At 54.3% G+C, this 14650-nt stretch overlaps 1 protein-coding gene across 1 annotated transcript in view; it reads right to left on the bottom strand.

Moving 5' to 3' along the window:
* Positions 1 to 14220, bottom strand: part of LOC119950537 (tyrosine-protein kinase ZAP-70) — a 17681-nt gene extending 3461 nt beyond the window's left edge. Inside the window, exons 1-9 of the mRNA XM_038773036.1 lie at positions 14061 to 14220; positions 5369 to 5833; positions 5009 to 5169; positions 3720 to 3858; positions 3028 to 3109; positions 2535 to 2575; positions 2106 to 2156; positions 1502 to 1683; positions 121 to 327 (exon numbers count right to left, since the gene is read on the bottom strand). Of these exons, the coding sequence (XP_038628964.1) occupies positions 121 to 327; positions 1502 to 1683; positions 2106 to 2156; positions 2535 to 2575; positions 3028 to 3109; positions 3720 to 3858; positions 5009 to 5169; positions 5369 to 5770 (1265 nt within the window). The 5' untranslated portion in view covers positions 5771 to 5833; positions 14061 to 14220. The remainder of the gene's footprint in view (positions 1 to 120; positions 328 to 1501; positions 1684 to 2105; positions 2157 to 2534; positions 2576 to 3027; positions 3110 to 3719; positions 3859 to 5008; positions 5170 to 5368; positions 5834 to 14060) is intronic.
* Between the last annotated feature and the right edge of the window lie 430 nt (positions 14221 to 14650).

The following is a 14650-nucleotide window of genomic DNA, read 5'->3' as shown; positions in this document are numbered from 1 at the left end:
GAGTGTATAGAGGTGCACTCATCTATTCCCGTGAGGATGGGATGCCAGGTGGGTATTGAAAGGCCAAAGCAAGTGATGGGAAAGGGTCCCTCTGGCTGCCTCTTCTCTACCCATACTCACTTCTTGCTGCTGAGGAATTTGTGCAGGGGGCCCCCCAGGGCCATCTCCATGACCAGCATCAGGGCCTCGGCCCGGCACACGCCGATGATGCGCACAATGTAGGGGTTGTCCAGCTGGTGCATGATCTGGGCCTCTTTCATCATCTCCTCCTTCTCTGCCTTCTCATTCCCACTCTTCAGCACCTTGATGGCCACATCGATTTGCTTCCTGCCGGAGGCACCATCACCAAGCTCAGCCTCAGGAGCCAGCAGGAACCCCCCCAGCCCAATCTGTCCCCCCATGCCTCTCCAGCCCACCTCCTCAGGCCCTCCTGCTCTGGACCCCAGTGCTGCTCTGTCCCCCTCTGCTTCACCACTTCTTCTAGACTGTGAGCCCACTGTTGGGTAGGGACCGTCTCTATATGTTGCCAACTTGTACTTCCCAAGTGCTTAGCACAGTGCTCTGCACACAGTAAGTGCTCAATAAATACGATTGATTGATTGATTGATTTCCCAGCAGCCCTGTCCTTTCCCGGCCATCCCTCCTTGAGCTCCCCTGCCAGTGCCATCCCTTGAAGACCAGATGGCCTCGATGAATCCATGGGATGGAATTGGAAAGAGCATGGGCCTGGGAGTCAGAGGGCCTGGGTTCTAATTCTGACTCTGTCACTTGTCTGCTGTGTGACCTTGGGCAAGTCACTCAACTTCTCTGTGCCTCAGTGACCTCATCTGGAAAATGGGGATTAAATCCTACTCCCTCCAACTTAGACTGTGAGTCCCAAATGGGACAGGGACTGTGTCCAGCCTGATTAACTTGTGTCTACTACAGCACTTAGAACAGTGCTGCATAGCACATAGTATGCACTTGACCAGTATTACTATTATTATTATTATCATCATTATTATTAGCAATCGCCACTTCCCCACCAATTCTGGCCAGAGCCCCATGGTAAGCACCTGATAAGTACTACTATTATTATGATTATTAATAATAATCATAATAATAGAGAAGCAGCGTGGCTCACTGGAAAGAGCACGGGCTTGGAAACCAGAGGTCATGGGTTCAAATCCCGGCTCCACCACTGGTCAACTGTGTGACTTTGGGCAAGTCACTTCACTTCTCTGTGCCTCAGTTCCCTCGTCTGTAAAATGGGGATTAAGACTGTGAGCCCCCCGTGGGACAACCTAATCACCTTGTACCCTCCCCAGTGCTTAGAACAGTGCTTTGCACATAGTAAGCGCTTAACAAATGCCATCATTATTGTTATTATCATCATTATTATTAGTCACCCTCACCTCCCCATCAATTCTGGCCAGAGCCCTGCAGATCTCCCTCTCCCCTGCCTCCCTCTCTCTTCTGTCCCCTCCCAGCAGCCCCCGACTCCTCCAAGACCCACACCCACTTCCTCATCTTGTAGACGCCCTTGCGGACACAGCCAAAGTTGCCAGAGCCCAGCTCCACCTCATCCATCATCAGATTCTCCCGCTTCAGGAAAAGCTTCTTGTCCTTGAGCTCCTCGGGGTCGCTGTAGGGGCTCTCGTACACACTGGTGTCCATGGGCAGGATCCGAGACTTCTCCCCAGCCTTGGCGTCCCCGCCAGCCACGAGGCGTCCTGACCCACAGGGCTCGGCCTCAGCCTTCTTCCTAGAGCAGCCCCCTGCCGCCCTGCCAAGCCCCACCTGGCAGCTCTCTGGGGAATCAGCCCACTCCTCACTGGGGAGCCTAGGCCCAACCCCGACAGGGAAGCCTGGCACCTCCCTTCGGGAGTTGCCCCGTGGCTTAACATTGCCAGGACAAAGAGGTCATGGGTCAGAGTGACCCGCTGGCAGGTCTTTTCAGCCCTTGGTGGAAACTCTGTGGAGTCCATCTAGTTGGAACCCCCCGGGGTGGGGGGGGAGGCGAGGCCGGGGGTCCAGCCCAGATGGCCGTGGGGGCGGGAAGAGCAGCTTCACCTCCAGCTGGGACCCCATGGGCCCCAGTGGAACTGGTGCCCCTGCCCCTTGGCCTCACCTGGCTCCGGGGTGTAGCCATCTGAGTTGAGAGTGTCAATCCGTCTCTGGAGACCGGGGCGACATGGGGTCAACGACCAGGGCCAGGGCTGGGGAGGGTTCTCCGGACCCCCTCTCCTCCCACCCCAGGAACCCTGCCTTGACCCCGGGAATCCTGCTGGCCCGGAGCCCCCCGCCCCGTCACTCCCTACCACAACCGCTGGCTTGCCCTTTCGCCCCCCCCAACCCCCCCACCCCGCCCCAGCAGAGGCCCCACTATTCCTTGGCCCCCAGGGAGCAGCAGAGCCCAAGGCATTCCCCCACCCCACCCCGCCGGCCGGGGCTGGGTGGAGGGCCAGGCGGAGCCTCACATCCCCCCCTGGCCTGGCTCGGGGAGGGAAGGGTTCCAGGGGCAGAACGGGAGACAATCGGCTGGCAACACTCACCGGCATGGAGGGATGGGCTGGGAGGGTGGGGGCTGCAGTCCCTGGGAAAGCGAGAGAGAGAGAGAGAGAGAGAGAGAGAGAGAGAGAGAGAGAGAGAGAGAGAGAGAGAGAGAGAGAGAGAGAGAGAGAGAGCATGAGGCCAGCGGCCCCACGGGCCCTATTCTCCTATGCTCCCTTCCAGCTGAGGGCAGAGGCCCCAACTCCAGGATCTCAGGTCAGCTGCTTCTCCCTAGGGACTCCCTGTTGCGGGACACCCGGGTCTCCCAAATCTATTGCCTTGTACTCTTCCAAATACCATGGTTGACGTGTATGTCCCCATTTCCCCCGGATCATCCCCTGCCCCCACCCCAGGCCAAAACTCCAGTGGTGCTCAATAAATTCGGTTGACAGGCGTGTCCCCATTTCCCTCCTGCCGACTTCCCCTCAGTCGCCCCCCACCCCCACCCCAGGCAAAAGCCCCAGTGGTGCCGCTGGGCCCCAGGCACCCACTCACCCGTGGGCACACTGGCATTGGGACAGCTCTCCTTCAGGCAGTAGATGAGCCCATCAGCCTTGAGCTTCAGGTACTCCACCAGCTGGCGAGGGGGATGGGGTAGAGCAAGGAAGAGGTAGGGCATGGGTCCAATTCGGTGATGATTCCCCACCATCGCCTGCTTCCTCCCACCTCCCTCTCCCCTTCTTCCCCTCCTTCCAGCTGTGCAGGCTGTCCTTGGCTCTTTATTTCATGGTCTCCACCTGAGCAGGGAGAGGGGCTCAAGCTAAGAAGTGACCAAGGGGAGAGGGGTGCTGGGATGAGAGGAACAGAGGCAGGGAACACTGGTGAGGAAACGCAGAGGTTGGGTCTGTGGGGCTTGGGGGAGGTGGTGAGGGGGGTCCACCGGGAGAGAATTGAGGGGAAAGGAGTCCCTTGGACTCTGAGCCCCTTGTGGGACAGAGACCGTGCCCAATCTGCTTATATTGTATCGACCCCAGCTCTTAGTAAAGTGCTTTGCATGTATTAAGCACTTAATAATTAAGCCACAATTTATTTTGTGTATTGAGGAGGGAGCAGAACAGGTGTGCTGCTTGAAAACAGGGATGGTGCCTACCAACTCTATTGTATTGTCCTCTCCCAAGCGCTTAGGACAGTGCTCTGCACACAGTGAGAGCTCAATAAACACTACGGATTGATCGATTGACACTCACCTGCCATAGTGTGTCAAACTTGGTGCCCTCGGGGATGCAGTATTTACCAGCCTTGTCCTGGGTGATGAGGTAGTGATACACCGTCTTCCCATAAATGAGAGACAGGGCATAGGTGCCCTGCTCCTTTCTGGGCCGCAGCCTGGGCCGAGGGGAGCAAGAAGGAGTGGAAGATGTCAATGCACTTGCAGTCTCCTCCTCCCCATCTCCTCCTCCCCATCCCCCCCGCCCTACCTCCTTCCCCTCCCCACAGCACCTGTATATATGTTTGTACAGATTGATTACTCTACTTATTTTACTTGTACATAATTACTATTATTGTTTATGATGTGCATTTCGCTTTAATTCTTTTTGTTCTGACGACTTGACACCTGTCCACATGTTTTGTTTTGTTGTCTGTCTCCCCCTTCTAGACTGTGAGCCCGTTGTTGGGTAGGGACTGTCTCTATATGTTGCCAACTTGTACTTCCCAAGCGCTTAGTACAGTGCTCTGCACACAGTAAGCGCTCAATAAATATGATTGAATGAATGAATGAATGAATGCAGATGCCTCCCCAAAAGGGTCAAACCGGCATGTTCTTTTGACCCCAGTGGCATGGGAATCCCTGCCTCAGGAAGGCGAGAGAAGACTCTCCCCCTCGTCCCCTTCTCCATCCCCCCATCTTACCTCCTTCCCTTCCCCACAGCACCTGTATATATGTATATATGTTTGTACATATTTATTACTCTATTTATTTATTTATTTTACTTGTACATATCTATTCTATTTATTTTATTTTGTTAGTATGTTTGGTTTTGTTCTCTGTCTCCCCCTTTTAGACTGTGAGCCCACTGTTGGGTAGGGACTGTCTCTATATGTTGCAAACTTGTACTTCCCAAGCGCTTAGTACAGTGCTCTGCACACAGTAAGCGCTCAATAAATACGATTGATTGATTGATTGATTGACAGGACAGAGGCTGTGGGGCAGATGGAGAGGCCTGCTCCCTATCCTGGCCCCTAGAGAAGCAGCGTGACTCAGTGGAAAGGGCACGGGCTTTGGAGTCAGAGGTCATGGGTTCAAATCCCGACTCCGCCAATTGTCAGCTGTGTGACTTTGGGCAAGTCATTTCACTTCTATGTGCCTCAGTTACGTCATCTGTAAAATGGGGATGAAGAATGTGAGCCCCCCGTGGGACAACCTGATCACCTTGTAACCTCCCCAGCGCTTAGAACAGTGCTTTGCACATAGTAAGCGCTTAATAAATGACATTATTATTATTATTATTACCCCCACCCATGTCCCCTCACTCACAGGAACTTGCCATCCGGCTGGGAGCCACTGAAGAGCATGCGCTCGGCCTCGTCCCGAGAAATGGCATTATGGTACCAAGGCATCCGTTCATGGGCTGTGGTGGCAATCAACTTCTCCACCTGGGGAGCTTGGCTGATGATGGCTTGCTCCAGCGCTTCCCCCTGGCACATAGTCCCCAGCAAGGGGTCGAGGGTTAAGGGCAGGGATCGGTTCCTTAGGGCACTTAGCGTCTAGGCCAGGAGGGCATCATTGGCCGTTCATGATTCTAGTCAGCCCCCGCCCCCGCCAGCCCAGACCCCCCTCCCATGCCGTGGTCTCCACCTTTCCCCCGCCTCAGGTCAACACGGTGGCCCCCGGTACCTCAAGCTTCCAGGTCTGCCGGACGTAGTCGCGCACCATGGTCTCGCGAAGGCTGTCGAAGACGCCAGCCTGGGGTTCCAGGCCACTGGGCCTGTTGCAGGGCTTGCGCAGGGTGCAGCAGAGCCCATCGGCGTCCCGGGAGTAGAACTCACAGAGCTCGGCGGGGCCACAGTGTGCCTTTCCGCCCGCAATGGCGTAGGTTCCGTTGAGCTGGCGCTCGATGGGGTAATGGTGGAAGCGCAGGTCATGCACCAGGGACAGCACGTAGCCGCCCAGGCTTCGCAGGCACTGGCGCAGCAGGAAGAGCCCGTCTGCCATGCCCGCCAGCTTCAGGTACTCCTCGGCCTCTGCCCGGGAGATGCTGCCATAGAAGAAGGGCAGGTGTGCCGCGGCATCTGGCATCTCAGTCGCACTGCCAAGCTCCCCGTTGGGAGTGGGAAAGGGAGAGCGAAAGGCTGGGCGAGACTGTGAATAAATGATCCGAAAGTCAGCCTGGCCAAACTGGCTCTTATTTTGCCTTGGGCTGGAATGAAATTACTCAGAGCATCTCACAACTCTCAGCCCCCTTGCCCCACAGAGCCCCCTCTCTTTACAGCCATCGCCCCTCCCCCTCACTTCCTCCAAGGGGTTCCAGCGGAATCATAATCATCATCATCAATCGTATTTATTGAGCGCTTACTATGTGCAGAGCACTGTACTAAGCGCTTGGGAAGTACAAATTGGCAACATATAGAGACAGTCCCTACCCAACAGTGGGCTCACAGTCTAAAAGGGAGAGACAGAGAACTAAACCCAACATACTAACAAAATAAAATAAATAGAATAGATATGTACAAGTAAAATAAATAGAGTAATAAACATGTACAAACATATATACATATATACAGGTGCTGTGGGGAAGGGAAGGAGGTCATCATCATCATCATCAATCGTATTTATTGAGCGCTTACTATGTGCAGAGCACTGTACTAAGCGCTTGGGAAGTACAAGCTGGCAACATATAGAGACAGTCCCTACCCAACAGTGGGCTCACAGTCTAAAAGGGGGAGACAGAGAACTAAACCAAACATACTAACAAAATAAAATAAATAGAATAGATATGTACAAGTAAAATAAATAAATAAATAAATAAATAAATAGGGTAATAAATATGTACAAACATATATACATATATACAGGTGCTGTGGGGAAGGGAAGGAGGTCATCATCATCATCATCATCAATCGTATTTATTGAGTGCTTACTATGTGCAGAGCACTGTACTAAGCGCTTGGGAAGTACAAATTGGCAACATATAGAGACAGTCCCTACCCAACAGTGGGCTCACAGTCTAAAAGGGGGAGACAGAGAACTAAACCAAACATACTAACAAAATAAAATAAATAGAATAGATATGTACAAGTAAAATAGAGTAATAAATATGTACAAACATATATACATATATACAGGTGCTGTGGGGAAGGGAAGGAGGTAAGATGGGGGGATGGAGAGGGGGACGAGGGGGAGAGGCTCAGTCTGGGAAGGGCTCCTGGAGGAGGTGAGCTCTCAGTAGGGCCTTGAAGCACACAGTAGGCGTTTAATAAATCCCATCATTATTATTATTATTTTAACTAAAGCGAAATGAGGTGAGCAGAAGTGGAGGGAGTGGAGGGCCCAAGCAAGGCCTGGGCCCTGGTGAGGGGAGGTGCCGGCACCTGCTCCCCTCGGGAAAGGGGGGTGAAGGGGCCTGCTTCAGTGTGGCTAGCGCTGGCCCCCGCCTGGGCGGGTTAATGGACGGTTCGCGGCCACACACCTGGCCCCGTGACCGTGGCCGCCGTCGCCCCTGGGCTCGCTGAAATGATGCAACCGCCAGGAATCAAACCAAGCCCCCTGCCAAGGATGAACCTGGGTACTGGCCAGGGTCAGGGGTCAGGTGAGAATCAGGGCAAGGGTTGAAGAAGGGTACAGTCCACCCTGAGGGCCCTGGAGCCTCCATTAATGCCCAGGGCCCGGGGTGGCTAGGGCCAGGCCAAGGGACAGAAGGAGGCTGGAACAGGATCCAGGACTCGGAGCTGGAGGAACATCTGCTTGCCAGCCTCGGGGGCTCATCGGCAAGTGATGCACCCCAAAAACTTTAGGGGAGGGAAGGGGGAGGCAGTGTTGGGCCTACTGCAGGAAACTGTGGCAGGAAATTGTCAGCACAGCTTTTCGACTTGATTATCAGCCTCGGTTTCCGGGTCTGCAGGTGTAGCCCAGGGAGCCGTCCCAAAGCAGAAGCCAAGCACCAGCCAAAGAATGCCCCCTCTGAGAGGAGCAGTGAGTGGCTGGGCCCAGGCAGCCCCATATGGGAGCTCCAGCACTCAGCTGATCTGGGCTCCGGCCCCGAGGGGCACCACACCTCCCAGACCAACCTGCCATTATCACCAACCTACTGAGTCCGGGAAGCCAAGGGTCAGTATAGGGCTGTGAAAAAGGGACTGCAATTCTCTCACAACTAATCCCAGCCCTTACCTGGAGGTCGTGAGGGAGCGAGAGGGGAAGGAGGATGGAGGCTGGTCTTTAGGAAGGAGCACAGTCACACAATCTGCCCTTCCCCGGTGCATTCCTGTCTCCCAGACCCTTCTCCACCAAACCTGCCTTTGGCTCCTAACCCTTCTCTGCTTGGAGTTCATCCCTGATCCAGCCAGGGTAGAAGGAAAGGCACCACCTCAACGGAGCTAGAGGAGGAGACTGCTTGCCCAGACGCTAGGGCAGTGAAGGTCCTGGCTCAACCTCAGTCTCCCTGTCTGGACCGTATCAGTCAGTCAGCAGGCAGGGCCATGTTCTTAATGAGTGTTTGCGGACTGCATAGGCCTATACTGGTCACTGCAGGGAGGGACAGAAGGAGAGGAAAGTCTTGAAATGCAACACACTCACTAATGGTGAAAACAGGGACTGGACACACCCACACATACACTCTCACACTGAAATGGATGCTGGCGGGAAGGGACAGAGAGAGAAGACTGGCCCCTTCCCTGGAGGGGGTGACAGGCTAATGGCGAAAACAGGACACACACATGCATGCATGTGCACATGCGCTCACACACACACACACACACACACACACTGTAATGGATGCTGAAGGGACGAACAGAGAGAGAAGACACAGTCACTGGTGAACTAATGCAGAGGCAGCATACCACAGAAACATTTAATTTTGAATTGCTAGGAAAAGAAAGCAGAAGGCAGAATTCAATAAGCAGTAGTGAGGAAGAAGGAGGAGGGTGGTGAGGGGTTGAGGAGGAGGAGAAGGTGAGAGGGAGATTTTTGGTCTCTTTAGAGTTCCAGGCCCATTGAAAGCCTAGAAGGGTTAGGCGGACCATTGGTGCTTACAGAAGGTGAGGCTGGAGGGTCATAAGACTGCACAGTACAGGCCCCAGGGGCAGAGGAAAAACATGTAGGGCACAAACCTTGTCCGGGGGGAGAGAGTCTCTGCCTCCAGCTCCCCTGCTAAGGGACCTGAGTCTGAAGCCTGGGCGTCAAGCTAAACAGCAGGATTCCTGGACAAAGCTACTGTCATCTCCTGCTTCTCTTTCTCTACTACTCAGCTCCCAGTTCAATGGTCACCAAACCCCAAAGGTCCCTGGATAACAAGTGGAGGACAACTGGAGGAAATTTACTAGATTGCAAGCTCCCCGAGGGCATGCATCATGTCTACCAACTCAATTGGATTGCGCTCTCCCAAGTGCTTATACAGTGCTCTGCACACAGTAAGTGCTCAATAAATACCAGGGGTTGATGGGTTGATTGACTGTCATGACTACTAACTCTACTGTACTCTCCCAAGCACTTAATACAGTACTCTGCCCAGAATACACACTTAGTAAATACCACTGATCGATTGATTAAAAGCAGGAGAAGCTATGGACTGGTCCATCCCCTGATATTTCATCTCCCAGCTTTGCATTTTCAGGTCAGGAAAAAAAAGGGAAATGTGCCCTGGGAGGCAGGAAGAACCCGTATTGCTGAAGGACCCCTACAGGGCCTAGTGAATCTGTTGTCGTAGATCTGGGTTGAAAGGTCATCTAGTACAGTCCCCTGCCCCCTTTGGACAGGTGAACGACTGAACATTCCAGGGCAGAAGAGTGTCTGTTCTTTCCTTAAAGATCTCCAAGGGACGGAGACTCCACACCCTCTTGGAATAGCCTATTAAATCTCCCTCAGAGTAAAAAATGTCTTTCTTAAGTCTAACGGAAGTCTCCCTTGCTGGAATTTACATCCATTTCCTCCAGTTCCTGCTTTGCCTGGCCTTCCCAGGCCTGGCCTGGCCTGGCTCTGTGGGGCGCCGATGGGGAGGGAGTTGCTTCCAGTGAGAACGTGGACACTGCAGCCGGGCCCCTGGCCGGGCCTCCGAGTGGGAACGAAAACCAGACGCCGGCTAACTGGCTTGAATCCTGACTGTGGTGCAAGAAACTGGCCCCACCACCCCTCAGGCCTCCGATCACATGAAGCCTCCACGTCACCCCCACCTGCTGGCTCCCTCCCAAAGAGGAGCCGGTGCCAAAGGGCCGCACTGGGGCCATGCCGACTGGGTGGCTGTTGCCTCGGGGCTGGGGGACACCTTCGCTGTGCCCCCAGGTCCAGGGTTCACGAGGCCAGGGCAGGGCATGGGCCAGCTGCAGGGAGAACGGTGGATGGACAAGAGGTCATGCTGTGGACACAGCCACAAGCCACTGCTCCTCTCCGGATTGCTCCCAACTGGGCAGTAATGGTAAGGAAAAGAGGCGAGGAGGAGTAGCATCGGCCCACCACTGGCTCCAAAGAGAGAGGTGCCAGGCTGCCGATACAGGGCACGCTCCCAAGATGGTGAGGGTATCTTTGGCCCAGGGACTTCCTTGACCCGATGAACCCCACACCTGGGCCCCTCCAACCCTGTCTCCCCAGCCCCCCTCCAACGCACCCTATCAATCAATCAATCGTATTTATTGAGCGCTTACTGTGTGCAGAGCACTGTACTAAGCACTTGGGACGTACAAGTTGGCAACATATAGAGACAGTCCCTACCCAACAGTGGGCTCACAGTCCCTACCTGTATTTTGCGGGGGACTTGGGGAGGGAAGAACCAAGACCTCTCACGGCCCACCGCCCAAACACAGAGCCACTGCTGCTGCATGTTAGGCAGTCACTCCTTTTCCCGAGACCCATGCCCAGACCCTAGCCCGGGGCCCAGCACAAGAAATCAAATCTGAGGAAACTTGAGAAAGCATCTTTTCCATCCCCCTGCCTCTAGGTATGACCAGCCCTAATTTTAGATAGGGTCAGGGATTTAACTACTTCCCCCAAATCAATCAATCGTATTTATTGAGCACTTACTGTGTGCAGTAAGCCCATGAAGCCCGACTTATGCCAGTTCGTTCCCTCTCCACCACCACAGGGTGGGACCAACCAACCAATCAATCGATCAGATGATAGGGAAGCCGAAGCCAGGGAATTCACTGATGGCACCAGGAGGGTCTGCCTTCTTTTCTGTGGGCCCCAAACAGCTAGAGGGCCACCGATAGGGTTCTAGTCCCTCTTAAGCCGCAAGGCCACATCAGTAGTATGAGAGCAAGGAAACGTGTGGCTCACAGAACCCTGCACCCACCTCTTTTATCAGGACTATTCCATCACAGCAATAGGAAACTGCACATCAGCAGGGGTTTCTACCAAGTCCCACAGAGAGAATTTGAGTAAGGTTACTTCTCTGATCCACCCCTTCGTGAGTCTAGGGTGGGTGGGGTGGTCTGCTCAAATGCTTCCACCTGAAGTTCCGTTTGACAAGGGCAGGCCGCAAAGGCAAATGCAGGGCTCTGTTCCCCACACCTAGGCCTCTCCCCCACCCCAGCCCCTCTGACATCCTTCTGGGTGTTCGCGCCTTGAAAGGATGCAAGAGGGCCTGCTTGAGTTGCCTGGGCTCTCCACCACCACCACCACCCCGGCCCTCTGGTGTGGTAGAGCTTGAGGAGCCAACAGAGACATTTCAGACCAATACTCTGTGCTGGATGAGGTCCCAGACCCAAAGGTCCCTGATCACTCTCTGCTCAAGGATAGGAAGGGCAGGCTCTCCCTTGAGAGTTCTCCCCTGGTGATTCTCTTAAAAGTTATGTCAGAGCCAGCAGGGCAACCTCAAAGTTTCCATCTCTAGATTCCTGCTTCAAGGCCCAGCATGGGGCTAGTCAGTCAGTCAGTCAATTGTATTTCTTGAGCAATTACTGTGTGCAGAGGCGCAGGCCAGAACTAGCTGAGAACCCCAGGGAGAGAGGAGAGGATGGCAGTGGTGGGGACAGACAGCTTGAACCCCCAGCACCCACCTTGCTCCCCAAGCCTGAGGAGGAGAGACTGGGCTGGACCTGCTGCACACTGAGAACTGCCAGACCCCCCAAATGGCTCCCTTCTTCTCTCCCCTCAGTGGGTTTAACTCAGACAAGCTCCACCTATCCTGCCCCCACAGAAGAGCCTCTCCTCATTCCACTTCTGCAGGGCAGAGAGGAGAAAAGATACACGAGGCCAAACGCAATGGAAAACGCGTGCCGGTGCTAGTGGTGGTGATGGCGGTGCCGGCGCTGGGGGCAGGGGCCTCATTCTCACATCCTGCCGTGGTTATTTGTTGAGTACTAATAAACGGAAATGACTCTCCCTCCCACCCACTCCCTCCTTCCCCACAAACTCTCCCCATTAGAGATTTCCTGGGATGGGGGACTGGCTGCTCACTTGACCAGGGGCAAGGGACAGGGCTGGCATGTTCCTGCCTGCCTGAGGAGGACCCCAATGTGGACAAGTAGAGAGTTTCATCCTAACTGCCCACACAGGCCCCTGACCACTGGGTCCTCCAGCAGCATGGTGCTTGCAGTACAACAGCCAAGTTTCTTGAACCAGTGAGTTGCCTAAGGAACCGACAAAATCAGCCAGCATGATAGTCAGCTTTTGAATTAAAATGAGGGCATTCAAGGAGGTCAACAAAAGGCAGCTTGGTTCATAAGATATCGATGGAAAGAGAGTGTGGCCACCAGGATGTTATGTTGCCAACTTGTACTTCCCAAGCGCTTAGTACAGTGCTCTGCACACAGTAAGCGCTCAATAAATACGATTGATTGATTGATTCTGGAAATCAGATTGCCAGAGGCAGCCGGGCCCAATCCCAATGGCCCAGGAAATGCCAGGTGGGGTCCAGCTGGAGACAGGAAGTGGATGAGGTCACCTCTCAGGGCTCCTTCTGGCCTGGGGATTCTGGGAAGTCGCTGGGGGTTAAACTGTAATATTGGCAGCAAAAGCTCCCTAACACAGGGGAATCCAGGCTAGGGGAGAAGTCTGAGGAGTTCTCGCGGGCACCAACTCCTTAGAGCCCCAGAACAAAGAGGGACAGCAGCTGGGAGGAGGGAGGGGCAGTGTGACAGGAGGGAAGTAGAGAAGCAGGCAAGGCAGGGAGCAGGGAAGAGCAGGGGACATCTTTTTCTTCCACTGGCCTAGCTCAATTTGTCTTCCAAGGGAGGAGAGACACTGGATACCTCCCAAGAGCCCGAGAGGCTGTCAACTGGACACTGCTGGGAATTTTAGCCTTTCAAGTCGGACAGATAACTGAATACATGTGAGGGCACATTGCTTCTGCCTTAGCATCCCAGGAGAATCCTAATTACCCACCTAGGGCCCTGACCTCCAGAGACAGGAATCAGAGGCTAGAGAGGGGAATCAAGAATCACCTCTCCAAGACCAGAATCTGGCCTGAAACCCCGACCATATATCCAATGTCCAGCCTGAGCTTGGCAATAGGCTGGGTCAGGTTGAAGTCCACAGCCAGGCCTAGACCCATACATAGATTTTGCCTCCAGGAGGCAGGCTGAAGAGTAGGATTCCTAGAGCCCCAGCCCCAGGTTCTAGCTCTCCGCTCTTCTCAGCAGCTAGCGACAAGACTCAGGACTCAGCTCAGCCTCTCCTCTTGGGGTCAGCTTAGACCCAGCAAGCTAACAGCTGAACCAAGTCTTGGTCCCCTCAGCCGGGTTGACCCTCCATTGCAGTCCTCCTTCGGTCTGGAGATTCACTTGTTCCTGACCAGGGTGCCAACTCATGTGCCACTGAGTCACCCATAATCCCCTAAATGCGGTCAGCCAGGCCCGGACTGGTGCCAGGGTTTCGGCCCATGGAGGGTTTCACCCCACTCCCCCACTCCCCGGCTCACCTCACAGAGCAGTTTTTGCTGTGCTGGTGTTAGAAAGTTGAGATTAGGCCTCAGCCGGACAGATCTAGAACATTTCCCAGAAGAGATACTCAGATCAGCATCAGTAGGGAGGGCATACCAGGTTCTGGCTCCAGGTTTGGGCCTGGAATTGCCCCTCTCCTAGGGATTGTGATGCCAATTTGTACTTCCCAAGCGCTTAGTACAGTGCTCTGCACATAGTAAGTGCTCAATAAATACGATTGATTGATTGATTGATTGATTGATTGAAAGAGCTGTCCCAGACAGAATGAGGGACCACATCTTTGAAATTGCTCTGCTTGGCTGGGGGAGGAGTTTTCCCCTGGAGAAGGGTGTTCGGGACCCCCTCCCCAACTGCCTCACCCGTCATCATAATGAAAAATGATCTCTTGCTATTTTCCAGCTCAATTCTGCCTCACCAGCTCTTTCGGAGCTCCCTGGAGGCCAGGGGGAAGAGACTCCCCTAGGTGGGCTCCTAAGCCAGCTTCATGGCTCTCTGTTTACCTGGTGATCCTGAGCTCCTCGCCTGCCGTCCTGTCCGGTGTTTCCTTGGGGTCCTTTGGGGGCTCCGGGCCACAGCTACTGGGAGAGGGAAGCCAGAGGTGAGTCGAATTCTGAGGGTGAAGGAAGACCAGGCGCTGGAGTCAGTGGTGCCAGAGGAGTTGGGCCAAGCCAGGCACCCACTGTCGGCAATTCGCTTATGCTCCTCTGCGTTTCTCTGAAATGTAACCTATTTCCTGACATAGAGACAGGAAAGGAAAGATAGCAAACACCCTACGTAGGGCTGGAGGGTGATTGGAGGGGGCGACGGAGTCTTTGAAGTACCATAACTGCTGTGTTGGGGGAAAAAAAGCAGCCCTTGAGGCGTCAGATCCGGAGGGTTCTCTTCTGCCCTGGAAAGCTCCCTGGTCCCCTGACAGCAGGCCAAGGGTTTTCTCCCCATTTCCCACCTGGGGAACCAAAGTCTCTGGTTTGGCGGGAGCCGGGGCAGGGGGACAGGGAGGCAAAGACCTTGCCCCTTATTAGGCTTCAACAGCCAATGGACTAGCCCAACTTCTAAGCCTTCCCCATTTCTTCTTTCAGGGGCCATACAT

This window comes from Tachyglossus aculeatus, chromosome X1 (assembly GCF_015852505.1).
Source record: "Tachyglossus aculeatus isolate mTacAcu1 chromosome X1, mTacAcu1.pri, whole genome shotgun sequence".
Taxonomy (NCBI): Eukaryota; Metazoa; Chordata; class Mammalia; order Monotremata; family Tachyglossidae; genus Tachyglossus; species Tachyglossus aculeatus.
Note: the sequence above shows the minus strand (reverse complement) of the source record. Positions and strands in the feature narration are given on the sequence as shown.